General features: G+C 45.8%; 1 protein-coding gene across 2 annotated transcripts in view; it reads left to right on the forward strand.

The window, feature by feature from the left end:
* tmcc1b (transmembrane and coiled-coil domain family 1b) overlaps window positions 1-9,107 on the forward strand; it is a 38,430-nt gene extending 29,323 nt beyond the window's left edge. For both annotated transcript variants that reach the window (XM_061874265.1, XM_061874264.1), the window contains 3 exons: window positions 1,275-1,762; window positions 1,840-1,975; window positions 8,212-9,107. In XM_061874265.1, coding sequence (XP_061730249.1) covers window positions 1,275-1,762; window positions 1,840-1,975; window positions 8,212-8,532 — 945 coding nt within the window. In that variant the 3' untranslated portion in view covers window positions 8,533-9,107. The remainder of the gene's footprint in view (window positions 1-1,274; window positions 1,763-1,839; window positions 1,976-8,211) is intronic.
* The last annotated feature ends 7,048 nt before the right edge of the window (window positions 9,108-16,155 follow it).

The following is a 16,155-nucleotide window of genomic DNA, read 5'->3' on the forward strand; positions in this document are numbered from 1 at the left end:
TGAGTCACTAGAGAAAAAGCACTTTATAAATATAATTCACTTCACATAGTTTGAGAGTTTTCAGGTGCATAGGATTGCACAACCTTTTTTTTATTAAGGAATGGCTTCCATCTGGCCACTATACACCACCTGATTGGTGGATTGCTGCAGAGATGGTTGTACTTCTCAAAGGTTTTTTTCCACAGAAGAAGGTTGCAGCTTTGACAGAGTGACCATCAGGTTCTTGGTCACCTCCTTGGCTAGGTCCTTTCCCCTGAAGGGCTCAGTTTAGACGGCCGGCCAGTTCTAGTAAGAGTCCTAGTGGTTCTCAACTTCTTCCATTTATGGATGGTGGAGGCCACCATGCTAATTAAGGCCATTAATCAATCAATCAATAAATCAATCAATGTTTATTTATATAGCCCTAAATCACAAGTGTCTCAAAGGGCTGCAAGGTAGCAGATATATTTCTGTGTCTCGGCACAATTCTGTCTGAGGTCTACAGACAATTCCTTCGACTTTATGCTTGGTTTGTGCTCTGCCATGCACTGTCAAGTGTGGGAATTTACAGTATATACTGTATAGCCAGGTGTGTGCCTTTCCAAATCATGTCCATCCAACTGAATTTACCACAGGTGGACTTCAATTAAGCTGTAGGAATACCACAGGAACTCTCCTGAAGGAATCAATAAAGTACTATCTATCTATGATGATCAATTGATAAGGGATGCACCTGAGCTCACTTTTGACCTTCATGGCAAAGGCTATGAATGAATACATGTGATTTCTTCGTTTTAAGTGTGTTAAACAATTAGTACAAATCATACATGTGATTTCTTAGTTTTAAGTGTGTTAAACAATTAGTAAAAATCATACATTTGATTTCTTAGTTTTAAGTGTGTTAAACAATTAGTAAAAATCATACATGTGATTTCATAGTTTTAAGTGTGTTAAACAATTAGCAAAAATCTAAAAAAAAAATGTTTCACATTGTGTCTTTATGGGGTATATTGAGTGTAGAATTTTGAGGACAAAAATAAATATATTACATTTTTTGATAGGACTGAAACATAACAAAATACTGAAGAAGTGAAGCGCTGTGTCAGGTTCAAACACTGATGACATCTATTAAACAGATAAAAAGCAAGGAATCATGCAGAGACAGAGTTAAATTTTACTCAATTGACGAGTCATTGGACGAGAAATGCCCGCTATGAGAGAAAACACATTTTTCCATTTGAGACACATGCTCTCTTCTTGTAAGGCGGCTAACGAGCTGTCCTTGTCTACTCCAGGTGACCGGCGGCCTCTCCACCATTTCCCAAGCCACTCATTCAGCAGCTGGAGCTGTGGCGTCCAAGCCCAGAGAATTTGCGTTTCTCATCCGCAACAAGTTTGGCAGTGCCGACAACATCGCGGCGCTAAAAGACTCTCTGGACGAGACCCAAGAGGACGAAGGAGGGGTCGGCCCTGGGGGGATAAGGACCCTCCCTACGGGGCAGATGCAGTCCAGTCCAAAGTACGGCAGTGAGGACGACTGTTCCAGTGCTACCTCTGGTTCCGCAGGACCCAACAGCACCACGGGATGTCTGGGGGGGCCCCCAAGCTCCAGGGGGAACACGCTTGATCCTTCGCAAGCATCAGGCTTTGAGGCTCTACTCCACGAGCTCCAAGAGCTGCGGGACAACCAGGGACGACTCGAGGAGTCCTTTGAGACTTTAAAGTCTCACTATCAGCGGGACTACACAATGATCATGGAGGCTTTGCAGGAGGAGCGATTCAGGTAATGAGAGCCTCTGGAGTAGCTCATCATGCAAGCTTGCTAACCTTAGCTTCTTCTTGTTGCTAATGTTCCTGCAGGTGTGAACGTTTGGAAGAGCAGCTCAACGACCTTACAGAGCTGCACCAGAATGAAATACTCAACTTGAAACAGGAACTAGCCAGCATGGAGGAGAAGATCGCTTACCAGTCTTATGAGCGAGCCAGAGACATTCAGGTGAACACACACACACACACACACACATACTGGTTATCATTTGGAATGGGGACCACGTTTTTGATTATCACTTCTGGGGACCACTCTTTCTACAGCAGGGATCACCAGGTAGGCCAGAAGGACCAGATGAGTAGCCCGCTGGCCTGTTCTAAAAATAGCTCAAATAGAAGCACTTACCAGAGAGCTGCCTTTATTTTTAAAATGTTATTTATTTAGTAGCAAGCTGGTCTTGCTTTGCTCGACATTTTTATTTCTAAGAGAGACAAAACTCAAATAGAATTTGAAAATCCAAGAAAATATTTTAAAGACTTAGTCTTCACTTGTTTAAATAAATTCATTTATGTTTTTACTTTGCTTCTTATAACTTTTAGAAAGACAATTTTAGAGAAAATCTACAACCTTAAAAATTATTTTAGGATTTTTAAACACATATACCTTTTTACCTTTTAAATTCCTTCCTCTTCTTCCCTGACAATTTAAATCAATGTTCAAGTAAAAAAAAATTTTATTGTAAAGAAAAATAAATACATTTTAATTTAATTCTTTATTTTAGTTTCTGTTTTTTCGAAGAAGAATATTTGTGAAATAATTCTTCAAACTTAATATGATTAAAATAAAATAAAAATATTCTGGCAAATCTAGAAAATCTGTAGAATCAAATCTAAATCTTATTTCAAAGTCTTTTGAATTTACTTTAAAATTTTTGTTCAAAATCTAGAAGAAATAATTATTTGTCTTTGTTAGAAATACAGCTTGGTCCAATTTTTTATATATTATAACAAAATGCAGATTGTATTTTAACTTATTTAAAACATACCATCAAAATTCTAAAATTAATCTTAATCAGGAAAAAATACTAATGATGTTCCATAAATTATTTTTTTAATTTTTTCAAAAAGATTAGAATTAGCTACTTTTTTTATTCTTTTTTTCGTTTGAATTTTTAATTTAAAAGAGTAGAAATTGAAGACAAACTATGTTTCAAAATGTTATTTTCATTTTTTTTCCAATTTTCTCCTCTTTTAAACCGTTCAATTAAGTGTTTTTTTCATCATTTATTCTCTACAAAAAACCTTACGTAAAAGGGAAAAAAGTATACAACGGAATGACAGACAGAAATACCCATATTTCTATATATTTATTTATTTATTTATTAAAGGTAAATTAAGCAAATTGGCTATTTCTGGCAATTTATTTAAGTGCGTATCAAACTGGTAGCCCTTCGCATTTATCAGTACCCAAGAAGTAACTCTTGGTTTCAAAAAGGTTGGTGACCACTCTTTTTACAGGTTGTGGAGGCATAAAAAATGAGGTAAAATGGCCACTGCCCAGTTAGCTCATACACGTCTTTAAATCTCTGGATTGATGAAGTAATGTGCTGATCATTCTTACTGGGGACCCTGGGGAAAAACAGTTAATTTGGTTCATGGGGACCAAATTTAAATAATTTTGCATAATTCACACAAATTTGTACGTGACTACTGAGGACCATTAAAAAAAAAAATCAAATTAAATATAACATGATCCTCAGAACACAGCACTACAGCTGTCCTCTTATAGGAAGTTTCACCACTTAAATGTTAAAGCAAATCCTGCATCTTCTGTGACATTACTGAAAACTGGTATTTGGCAGTAATGAAGTTGTCTGCAACTCCAACTAGCATATATAGAAGGATGGGAAATTCTGAATGTGAATCATACTTTAAGGTAATGTTTTATAATCATGCTGTATGAAAATGTCATCCTAAGGGACACTAAACCAGATTTTGTCTTTGGAAAAATATAATAGTTTTAACCAAGGATGAATACCATACAGAATCACAGTACTATTAATGCCAGGATAACAAATGTTTCACTTTACACTTAGGCATCTTCAGAATGGATCTGACTATCATTTAAAAAAAGTGTCCCTTTAGGGGACCTGTTTTTTTTGTCCCCATACCGTCAGAGGTCCCCTAAAGGTGACTGTGTAAACAGAGCGATGTCCCCATTCAGTAAGCATTGCCAGAACACACACGCACACACACACACACACACACACCCAGACCCAGATACACACCCCGCCCTCGCTAAACATACCCTGTCTCATTGTGTCGCTGCTGACATGCTCATGTGTCATACTGTTAGTCACACTCTCTTAGCCATCGAAGCACAAGTCCTGTCATCGCCTGTCAAAGGCTGGACTTGTTCTACAAGATAAGAAGTGACATCATCAAGTTAACATACAGCAATGACGTCACAATAAAACACATTCATGTCGACAACCCATCTATATCCCAACAACTCATCAAGTTGCAGTTTGCCATTTTTTTTTTGTATTATAAGTAATTTCCCAATTCTGTATTATTATCGGTCAAATATCAGTAAAATTAAAGTGCACTTTTTGTACAGAACGCCAATACAATAGTTTAAAACAAACAAAGTGCACTTCTGTGCATGATGTCACAAGATATTTCATTAAGTGTAAAATAAAAATGAGCTGCATAATAGGAAATCAAATAGTGTATGTCCTTTGCTATGTGGTAGTTTACTTTGCCATATTGGCATCTTTTTCCATAACTTGAGTTGATTTATTTTTGAAAACCTTGTTACATTGTCCCAATCACGCCTCTCCAGGTTTCACTGTCGTTGCCAACATGAGCGTTGAAGTCTCCCAGTAGGACAAGGGAATCACCCGGAGGAGCACTTTCCAGTACTCCCTCGAGTGTACCCAAAAAGGGTGGGTATTCTGAACTGCTGTTTGGTGCGTAAGCACAAACAACAGTCAGGACCCGTCCCCCCACCCGAAGGCGAAGGGAAGCTACCCTCTCGTCCACTGGGTTGAACTCAAACGTACAGGCTTTGAGCCGGGGGGCAACCAGAATTGCCACCCCAGCCCGTCGCCTCTCACTGCCGGCAACGCCAGAGTGGAAGAGGGTCCAGTCCCTCTCGAGAGAACTGGTTCCAGAGCCCTTGCTGTGCGTCGAGGTGAGTCCGACTATATCCAGCCGGAACTTCTCTACCTCGCGCACTAGCTCAGGCTCCTTCCCCCCCAGTGAGGTGACGTTCCACGTCCCAAGAGCTAGCTTCTGTAGCCGAGGATCGGACCGCCAAGTGCCCTGCCTTCGGCTGCCGCCCAGCTCACAATGCACCCGACCTCTATGGCCCCTCCTATGAGTGGTGAGCCCATTGGAGGGATGACCCACGTTGCCTCTTCGGGCTGTGCCCGGCCGGGCCCCATGGGAATAGGCCCGACCACCAGGCGCTCGCCATCGTGCCCCAACTCCGGGCCTGGCTCCAGAGCGGGGCCCCGGTGACCCACGTCCGGGCGAGGGAAATCTGGGTTCATTTCGTTGTAATTCCATAGAAGTCTTTGAGCTGCTCTTTGTCTGATCACTCACCTAGGACCTGTTTGTCTTGGGAGACCCTACCAGGGGGCATGAAAACCCCCAGACAACATAGCTCCTAGGATCATTGGTACACGCAAACTCCTCTACCACGGTAAGGTAGCAGCTCAGAGAGGACTTTTGTGGACTTTTGTGCTCGTCACAGTTTGTCCATTACAAACACCATGTTCAAACATAAGGGTGTCCATATGTGCACTTGGCACCAGGACACCCTAGGCCGCAGTTCCATGATCGACTTTGTAGTTGTGTCATCGGATTTGCGGCCTTATGTTTTGGACACTCGGGTGAAGAGAGGGGCGGAGCTTTCTACCGATCACCACCTGGTGGTGAGTTGGCTGCGATGGTGGGGGAGGATGCCGGACAGACCTGGCAGGCCCAAGCGCATTGTGAGGGTCTGCTGGGAACGTCTGGCAGAGTCTCCTGTCAGAGAGAGTTTCAATTCACACCTCCGGGAGAACTTTGAACATGTCACGAGGGAGGTGCGGGACATTGAGTCCGAGTGGACCATGTTCCGAACCTCTATTGTCGAGGCGGCTGATTGGAGCTGTGGCCGCAAGGTTGTTGGTGCCTGTCGTGGCGGTAATCCCAGAACCCGTTGGTGGACACCTGCAGTGAGGGATGCCGTCAAGCTGAAGAAGGAGTCCTATCGGGTTCTTTTGGCTCATAGGACTCCGGAGGCAGTGGACGGGTACCGACGGGCCAAGCGGTGTGCAGCTTTAGCGGTCGCGGAGGCAAAAACTCGGACATGGGAAGAGTTCGGGGAAGCCATGGAAAACGACTTCCGGACGGCTTCGAAGCGATTCTGGACCACCATACGGCGCCTCAGGAAGGGGAAGCAGTGCACTATCAACACCGTGTATGGTGCGGATGGTGTTCTGCTGACTTCGACTGCGGATGTTGTGGATCGGTGGAGGGAATACTTCGAAGACCTCCTCAATCCCACCAACACGTCTTTCTTTGAGGAAGCGGTGCCTGGGGAATCTGTAGTGGACTCTCCTATTTCTGGGGCTGAGGTCGCTGAGGTAGTTAAAAAGCTCCTCGGCGGCAAGGCCCCGGGGGTGGATGAGATCCGCCCGGAGTTCCTTAAGGCTCTGGATGCTGTGGGGCTGTCTTGGTTGACAAGACTCTGCAGCATCGCGTGGACATCGGGGGCGGTACCTCTGGATTGGCAGACCGGGGTGGTGGTCCCTCTCATTAAGAAGGGGGACCGGAGGGTGTGTTCCAACTATCGTGGGATCACACTCCTCAGCCTTCCCGGTAAGGTTTATTCAGGTGTACTGGAGAGGAGGCTTCGCCGGATAGTCGAACCTCAGATTCAGGAGGAACAGTGTGGTTTTCGTCCTGGTCGTGGAACTGTGGACCAGCTCTATACTCTCGGCAGGGTTCTTGAGGGTGCATGGGAGTTTGCCCAACCAGTCTACATGTGCTTTGTGGACTTGGAGAAGGCATTCGACCGTGTCCCTCGGGAAGTCCTGTGGGGAGTGCTCAGAGAGTATGGGGTATCGGAATGTCTTATTGTGGCAGTCCGCTCCCTGTATGATCAGTGTCAGAGCTTGGTCCGCATTGCTGGCAGTAAGTCGGACACGTTTCCAGTGAAGGTTGGACTCCGCCAAGGCTGTCCTTTGTCACCGATTCTGTTCATAACTTTTATGGACAGAATTTCTAGGCGCAGTCAAGGCGTTGAGGGGTTCCGGTTTGGTGACCACGGGATTAGGTCTCTGCTTTTTGCAGATGATGTAGTCCTGATGGCTTCATCTGGCCGGGATCTTCAGCTCTCACTGGATCGGTTCGCAGCCGAGTGTGAAGCGACCGGAATGAGAATCAGCACCTCCAAGTCCGAGTCCATGGTTCTCGCCCGGAAAAGGGTGGAGTGCCATCTCCGGGTTGGGGAGGAGACCCTGCCCCAAGTGGAGGAGTTCAAGTACCTAGGAGTCTTGTTCACGAGTGGGGGAAGAGTGGATCGTGAGATCGACAGGCGGATCGGTGCGGTGTCTTCAGTAATGCGGACGTTGTATCGATCCGTTGTGGTGAAGAAGGAGCTGAGCCGGAAGGCAAAGCTCTCAATTTACCGGTCGATCTACGTTCCCATCCTCACCTATGGTCATGAGCTTTGGGTCATGACCGAAAGGATAAGATCACGGGTACAAGCGGCCGAAATGAGTTTCCTCCGCCGTGTGGCGGGGCTCTCCCTTAGAGATAGGGTGAGAAGCTCTGCCATCCGGGAGGAGCTCAACGTAAAGCCGCTGTTCCTCCACATCGAGAGGAGCCAGATGAGGTGGTTCGGGCATCTGGTCAGGATGCCACCCGAACGCCTCCCTAGGGATGTGTTTAGGGCACGTCCAGCTGGTAGGAGGCCACGGGGAAGACCCAGGACACGTTGGAAAGACTATGTCTCCCGGCTGGCCTGGGAACGCCTCGGGATCCCCCGGGAAGAGCTAGACGAAGTGGCTGGAGATAGGGAAGTCTGGGCTTCCCTGCTTAGGCTGCTGCCCCCGCGACCCGACCTCGGATAAGCGGAAGATGATGGATGGATGGATGGATTGTTACATTGTTTAATGCATCCAGCGGGGCATCACAACAAAATTAGGCATAAAAAGGTGTTAATTCCACAACTGTATATATCGGTATCGGTTGATATTGGTATCGGTAATTAAGAGTTGGACAATATCGGATATCGGCAAAAAAGCCATTATCGGACATCTCTAGTTAATAGGTCAAGTTTGGGTCTATTTGACAGCCAGTCCACTTCAACGGGTTCCACACTTCCAGCTTCTCCATGTTCTCAACCATGTGTTTTATTTGTTTGTTTGGCTGGCTCGCAAATATTTTGTGTTGTGGTTCGCCCCGCAGGAGGCGCTGGAGGCGTGTCAGACCCGCATCTCCAAGATGGAGCTGCAGCTGCAGCAGCAGCAGCAGCAGGTGGTGCAGCTGGAGGGTCTGGAGAACGCCACGGCGCGAACACTTCTGGGCAAACTGATCAACGTGCTCCTGGCCGTCATGGCCGTCCTCCTGGTGTTCGTATCCACGGTGGCCAACTGCGTGGTGCCCCTGATGAAGACGCGCAGCCGCACGCTTTCCACGCTGCTGCTCGTCGTCCTCACGGCCTTCCTCTGGAGGCACTGGCACCCCTTCTCCGAGTACCTGCATCGCTTCCTGCTGCGCCCCACGTGACCTGACGACGGCGCCATTCTTAATTCCAATCAAGGAGGTCGCGACGCCACCTGTCCACGGCCATCGCTGCATCACCCAAGAGGGACAAGATGGCCGCTCCTTTGTTGCAATGGTGGCTTTGAGAGAACTGCACATTTGATTTCTCTCTCCTGAGTGAATTTGTTTACACGTTTGCGTCACCCTCCTTTGCATTTGTATCGCTTTTAATTCCAACGTGTATTTATTTGTTTTTAACGCTCACCTGCTGATCACTTATAATTATTTATGGACATTTGTTTTCCCCCCTAATGTCAGCTTTAATGACCAACTCATCCTCCATTAAGACTCCATTCATGGCTCTGGATCAAATATTATAAAGGGTTTTCTCCCGGAGGCTGGATGAAAGTGTGCTTCCCACTTTCCAGCCAACCGGAACGTTCCACTTCTGAGGAAGATGACCTTTGAACTCAACTAACATACTTGAAGAGCAGTTTCAGTGCTCAAAGACTCAGTGCTTCCGTACTGTTAGTGACAATGAAATAGTCATGAATCTTTTTTTTTTTTTATGACAAATAAATTCCCTGTTTTAAAAGGTGTCTTTGGAGATCTTGTCTGATTCATCCACCCAGATATGAACAAACGTTTCTTGTGTGTGTCACAAACAAGCAGAGAATCAACACAACATTGTGCATGCAATCAGTCAGGGTATTTGCGGGGTCTTAAATCCAATAATTTAAATTTAAGGCCTTGAAATGTCTAAAATTATTTGTAAAATCTCATAAAAGGCCCTAAATATGATGTTGAAAGGTCTTAAAAGTCTATTGACATTACTTTTATTTAAAACGTGCATAAACTTTAGTCTCGCTTTGAAATGTTTCGATTTTTGAGGACGATATAACATATGGAACACCAGCAGCTATTGCTGTGTGTTGACAGCTAAGTTAGCATAGCAGCAGAGAAAACTTAACAAAAGCCCACAGCAAAGCCAAATTACTTGCATAAGATGGGTAAGTGAAAGTTCAACGATTTGTGTCTCCAGGACGATCAATTTAATGCATGGTTGAATCCGGTGGATGGAAACGTATCAAGTGTTTAGTACCCAGATGTTCAGCCATCAAGGAGGAAAGTGTTTATAAACAAAGTGAATGTAATGATTATGAAAAAGTCAAAAATCCGGGATAAGTCTGTCAAAAAATGCTGAAACACCAAAAATACGTGCACAACTATACAAAGATCAACATAACAAAGGAGTGGAATGTGGATTAAGTGGCACCAATTGCGAAAAGCGATCAATATAAAATGTTTATTAGTGAAATCATACTATTACACACACTGATTTCTCTAGGCTAGTAGTGTACTCAGCAGTAAAACTTAAAAAAAAAAACATGATTGTCTTATCTGCGATGAGATGGCGACTTGTCCAGGGTGTACCTCGCCTTCCGCCCGATTGTAGTTGAGATAGGCACCAGCGCCTCCAAAGGGAATAAACGGTAGAAAATGGATGGATGGATGATCGTCTTGTATTATTTCTATCATTTGTTCCAATAATTTCAGGTCAGCTTCTCAAGCCTCATCTATTCTCCCAGTTTATACAGCAACTGACATCCAAAGTGTTTACACTCATCTTATTGTGGGGTGAGGAAAGCAATGGAGATTTGGGAATGTCATCTTGTCATGTCTGAATAAAAACTAGTCCTTGTGTATTAGCAATATGTTTTCAAAAAAGTCACAAATAACAGGTAAATATGTATTCATACATATCAAATACAAAATGAGCTGAGCACATTATTTCATGTTAACATTTTTCACATCCAAATTCTGTTTGAGGCTTGCAAGCCATAATTGCCTTCTTTCTTTTTAGACAATCGCTCTGTCTGCACTTTCTATTTTTCACAACTTAGTGCAGACACACTAGTAGTACTGTACATGTTTTTATCTGTTTGCTCAATTCTGACAGCCAGAAAAAACATTGTCAAAGTTCACCATTTAGCTTCAGTAGAGATGCTAACGGTCCCTGTTACAGACAAAATATTGTTGTGCTTTCCTCTACCATTGCTGACATTCTGGTTGTTTTTGTTACATGAACACACCGGATATGAAGCACACTGCACCGTTTGCAAGAAAACACTACTATGGCAAATCTGAAAATTGGCTGTGACGATGTTTGCTAATATGTTTTTCAATTCATTTACACTAAAGAAGCTCCTGGTGTATTTAGTTAGTTTAACAATTTAGTTTTCCAATGTGAAAGAGCAATTCATATACAAACCCCGTTTCTATATAAGTTAGGAAATTGTGTTGGATGTAAATATAAATGGAATACATCCATCCATCCATCCATCCATCATCTTCCGCTTATCCGAGGTCGGGTCGCGGGGGCAGCAGCCTAAGCAGGGAAGCCCAGACTTCCCTATCTCCAGCCACTTCGTCTAGCTCTTCCCGGGGGATCCCGAGGCGTTCCCAGGCCAGCCGGGAGACATAGTCTTTCCAACGTGTCCTGGGTCTTCCCCGTGGCCTCCTACCAGCTGGACGTGCCCTAAACACATCCCTAGGGAGGCGTTCGGGTGGCATCCTGACCAGATGCCCGAACCACCTCATCTGGCTCCTCTCGATGTGGAGGAGCAGCGGCTTTACGTTGAGCTCCTCCCGGATGGCAGAGCTTCTCACCCTATCTCTAAGGGAGAGCCCCGCCACCCGGCGGAGGAAACTCATTTCGGCCGCTTGTACCCGTGATCTTATCCTTTCGGTCATGACCCAAAGCTCATGACCATAGGTGAGGATGGGAACGTAGATCGACCGGTAAATTGAGAGCTTTGCCTTCCGGCTCAGCTCCTTCTTCACCACAACGGATCGATACAACGTCCGCATTACTGAAGACGCCGCACCGATCCGCCTGTCGATCTCACGATCCACTCTTCCCCCACTCGTGAACAAGACTCCTAGGTACTTGAACTCCTCCACTTGGGGCAGGGTCTCCTCCCCAACCCGGAGATGGCACTCCACCCTTTTCCGGGCGAGAACCATGGACTCGGACTTGGAGGTGCTGATTCTCATTCCGGTCGCTTCACACTCGGCTGCGAACCGATCCAGTGAGAGCTGAAGATCCCGGCCAGATGAAGCCATCAGGACTACATCATCTGCAAAAAGCAGAGACCTAATCCCGTGGCCACCAAACCGGAACCCCTCAACGCCTTGACTGCGCCTAGAAATTCTGTCCATAAAAGTTATGAACAGAATCGGTGACAAAGGACAGCCTTGGCGGAGTCCAACCTTCACTGGAAACGTGTCCGACTTACTGCCAGCAATGCGGACCAAGCTCTGGCACTGATCATACAGGGAGCGGACTGCCACAATAAGACATTCCGATACCCCATACTCTCTGAGCACTCCCCACAGGACTTCCCGAGGGACACGGTCGAATGCCTTCTCCAAGTCCACAAAGCACATGTAGACTGGTTGGGCAAACTCCCATGCACCCTCAAGAACCCTGCCGAGAGTATAGAGCTGGTCCACAGTTCCACGACCAGGACGAAAACCACACTGTTCCTCCTGAATCCGAGGTTCGACTATCCGGCGAAGCCTCCTCTCCAGTACACCTGAATAAACCTTACCGGGAAGGCTGAGGAGTGTGATCCCACGATAGTTGGAACACACCCTCCGGTCCCCCTTCTTAAAGAGAGGGACCACCACCCCGGTCTGCCAATCCAGAGGTACCGCCCCCGATGTCCACGCGATGCTGCAGAGTCTTGTCAACCAAGACAGCCCCACAGCATCCAGAGCCTTAAGGAACTCCGGGCGGATCTCATCCACCCCCGGGGCCTTGCCGCCGAGGAGCTTTTTAACTACCTCAGCGACCTCGGCCCCAGAAATAGGAGAGTCCACTACAGATTCCCCAGGCACCGCTTCCTCAAAGAAAGACGTGTTGGTGGGATTGAGGAGGTCTTCGAAGTATTCCCTCCACCGATCCACAACATCCGTAGTCGAAGTCAGCAGAACACCATCCGCACCATACACGGTGTTGATAGTGCACTGCTTCCCCTTCCTGAGGCGCCGTATGGTGGTCCAGAATCGCTTCGAAGCCGTCCGGAAGTCGTTTTCCATGGCTTCCCCGAACTCTTCCCATGTCCGAGTTTTTGCCTCCGCGACCGCTAAAGCTGCACACCGCTTGGCCCGTCGGTACCCGTCCACTGCCTCCGGAGTCCTATGAGCCAAAAGAACCCGATAGGACTCCTTCTTCAGCTTGACGGCATCCCTCACTGCTGGTGTCCACCAACGGGTTCTGGGATTACCGCCACGACAGGCACCAACAACCTTGCGGCCACAGCTCCAATCAGCCGCCTCGACAATAGAGGTTCGGAACATGGTCCACTCGGACTCAATGTCCCGCACCTCCCTCGTGACATGTTCAAAGTTCTCCCGGAGGTGTGAATTGAAACTCTCTCTGACAGGAGACTCTGCCAGACGTTCCCAGCAGACCCTCACAATGCGCTTGGGCCTGCCAGGTCTGTCCGGCATCCTCCCCCACCATCGCAGCCAACTCACCACCAGGTGGTGATCGGTAGAAAGCTCCGCCCCTCTCTTCACCCGAGTGTCCAAAACATAAGGCCGCAAATCCGATGACACAACTACAAAGTCGATCATGGAACTGCGGCCTAGGGTGTCCTGGTGCCAAGTGCACATATGGACACCCTTATGTTTGAACATGGTGTTTGTTATCGACAAACTGTGACGAGCACAAAAGTCCAATAACAAAACACCACTCGGGTTTAGATCCGGGCGACCAGGTTTCACTGTCGTTGCCAACATGAGCGTTGAAGTCTCCCAGTAGGACAAGAGAATCACCCGGAGGAGCACTTTCCAGTACTCCCTCGAGTGTACCCAAAAAGGGTGGGTATTCTGAACTGCTGTTTGGTGCGTAAGCACAAACAACAGTCAGGACCCGTCCCCCCACCCGAAGGCGAAGGGAAGCTACCCTCTCGTCCACTGGGTTGAACTCAAACGTACAGGCTTTGAGCCGGGGGGCAACCAGAATTGCCACCCCAGCCCGTCGCCTCTCACTGCTGGCAACGCCAGAGTGGAAGAGGGTCCAGTCCCTCTCGAGAGAACTGGTTCCAGAGCCCTTGCTGTGCGTCGAGGTGAGTCCGACTATATCCAGCCGGAACTTCTCTACCTCGCGCACTAGCTCAGGCTCCTTCCCCCCCAGTGAGGTGACGTTCCACGTCCCAAGAGCTAGCTTCTGTAGCCGAGGATCGGACCGCCAAGGGCCCTGCCTTCGGCTGCCGCCCAGCTCACAATGCACCCGACCTCTATGGCCCCTCCTATGAGTGGTGAGCCCATTGGAGGGATGACCCACGTTGCCTCTTCGGGCTGTGCCCGGCCGGGCCCCATGGGAACAGGCCCGACCACCAGGAATGGAATACAATGATTAGCAAATCATTTTCAACCCATATTCAGTTGAATATGCTACAAAGACAACATATTTGATGTTCAAGCTGATAAACTTTTTTTTTTGTTGCAAAAAATCATTAACTTTAGAATTTGATGCCAGCAACACGTGACAATGAAGTTGGGAAAGGTGGCAATAAATATTGATAAAGTTGAGAAATTTTCATCAAACACTTATTTGGAACATCGCACAGGTGTGCAGAATAATTGGGAACAGGTGGGTGCCATGATTGGGTACAAAAACAGCTTCCATGAAATGCTAAGTAATTCCCAAACAAGGATAGGGCGAGGGTCACCACTTTGTAAGCAAATTGTCGAACAGTTTCAGAACAACATTTCTCAACGAGCTATTGCAAGGAATTTAGGGATTTTACCATCTACAGTCTGTAAAATCATTAAAAGGTTCAGAGAATCTGGAGGAATCACTGAACGTAATCGATGATATTACAGACCTTTGATCCCTCAGGCGGTACTGCATCAAAAACCGACATCAATGTGTAAAGGATATCACCACATGGGCTCAGGAACACTTCATAAAACCACTGTCAGTAACAACAGTTGGTTGCTACATCTGTAAGTGCAATTTTAAACTCTACAATGCAAAGCAAAGCCCATTTATCAACAACACCAAGGAACACCACTGGCTTCGCTGGCCCGAGCTCACCTAAGATGGACTGATGCAAAGTGGAAAAGTGTTCTGTGGTCTGACGAGTCCACATTTCAAATTATATTTGGAAACTGTGGACGTGGTGTCCTCTGGAACAAAGAGGAAAATAACCATCCGGATTGTTCTAGGCGCAAAGTTCAAAAGCCAGCATCTGTGATGGTATGGGGGTGTATTAGTGCCCAAGGCATGGGTAACTTACACATCTGTGAAGGCACTATTAATGCTGAAAGGTCCAAACAGGTTTTGGAGCAACTTATGTTGTCATCCAAGCAACGTTATCATGGACGCCCCTGCTTATTTCAGCAAGACAATGCCAAGCAACATGTTACAACAGCGTGGCTTCATAGTAAAAGAGTGCGGGTACTTTCCTGGCCCGCCTGCAGTCCAGACCTGTCTCCCATCGAAAATGTGTGGAGCATTATGAAGCGTAAAATACGACAGCGGAGACCCCGGACTGTTGAACGACTAAAGCTCTACATAAAACAACAATGGGAAAGAATTCCACTTTCAACGCTTCAACAATTAGTTTCCTCAGTTCCCAAACGCTTATTGAGTGTTGTTAAAAGAAAAGGTGATGTAACACAGTGGTGAACATGCCCTTTCCCAACTACTTTGGCACGTGTTGCAGCCATGAAATTCTAATTATTATTTGCAAAAAAATATATAGTTTATCAGTGTGAACATTAAATATCTTGTCTTTGTAGCATATTCAATTGAATATGGGTTGAAAAGGATTAGCAAATCATTGTATTCCATTTATATTTACATCTAACACAATTTCCCAACTCATATGGAAACGGGGTTGGTGCTTACAATGCATTCTGGACCTCCGATTTTACTTTGTCGTATTTTTTGTCTGTATGGATGTGAAATGATCTTAAATTATCTTCAAGATGGTCTTAAAAAAAGTTTTAAATTTGACATGCTGAAACCCGCAGATGATAGCAGCCTTATAAGTAGTACATATGATATAGTCATGCATACACAACTTGATGCTTACCACGGACAAACTTGACTATTTTAGCACTTAATGGCCTTTGTATTCATTACAAACTTAAACTTAATGAGTGGTCTTGTCACCAAAATGTTACATTTTCTGCCCAAATGCCAAAATACCTGTGTTCTTTTAACCCTTGAGTCACTTTGGGCCAAAAAAAAAACTGTCATTTTTAGCATCCCCCCCCCCTATCATTGACAAGTATAAAGGTTAGAGGCCTCAAATTTGGCCACATGGTTTTGAACACGTTCTTTAAAATGGCTTTATTGACAATTTAAGCAAAGTTATTTAAAATAGGAGATATTTATTTATTATACACTTTGCCCATTTTTGTCACTCATTGTGACATATATTGTTCACCATAGTGAAAAGCTAATATGTTACAATGCTTTTACCAAGAATACTAAATGGATCTAGGCGTGTTCCTCGGAAATATATGTCAAATGGTTTTTATATGAGGAGCCGTTAGGGACATTATAACGGCCCCTCATAGTTTTCTTCTTGCTTGTCTTTGTGATACATGATCTCAAAATCA

Source organism: Nerophis ophidion, linkage group LG16 (assembly GCF_033978795.1).
Source record: "Nerophis ophidion isolate RoL-2023_Sa linkage group LG16, RoL_Noph_v1.0, whole genome shotgun sequence".
Lineage (NCBI taxonomy): Eukaryota > Metazoa > Chordata > Actinopteri > Syngnathiformes > Syngnathidae > Nerophis > Nerophis ophidion.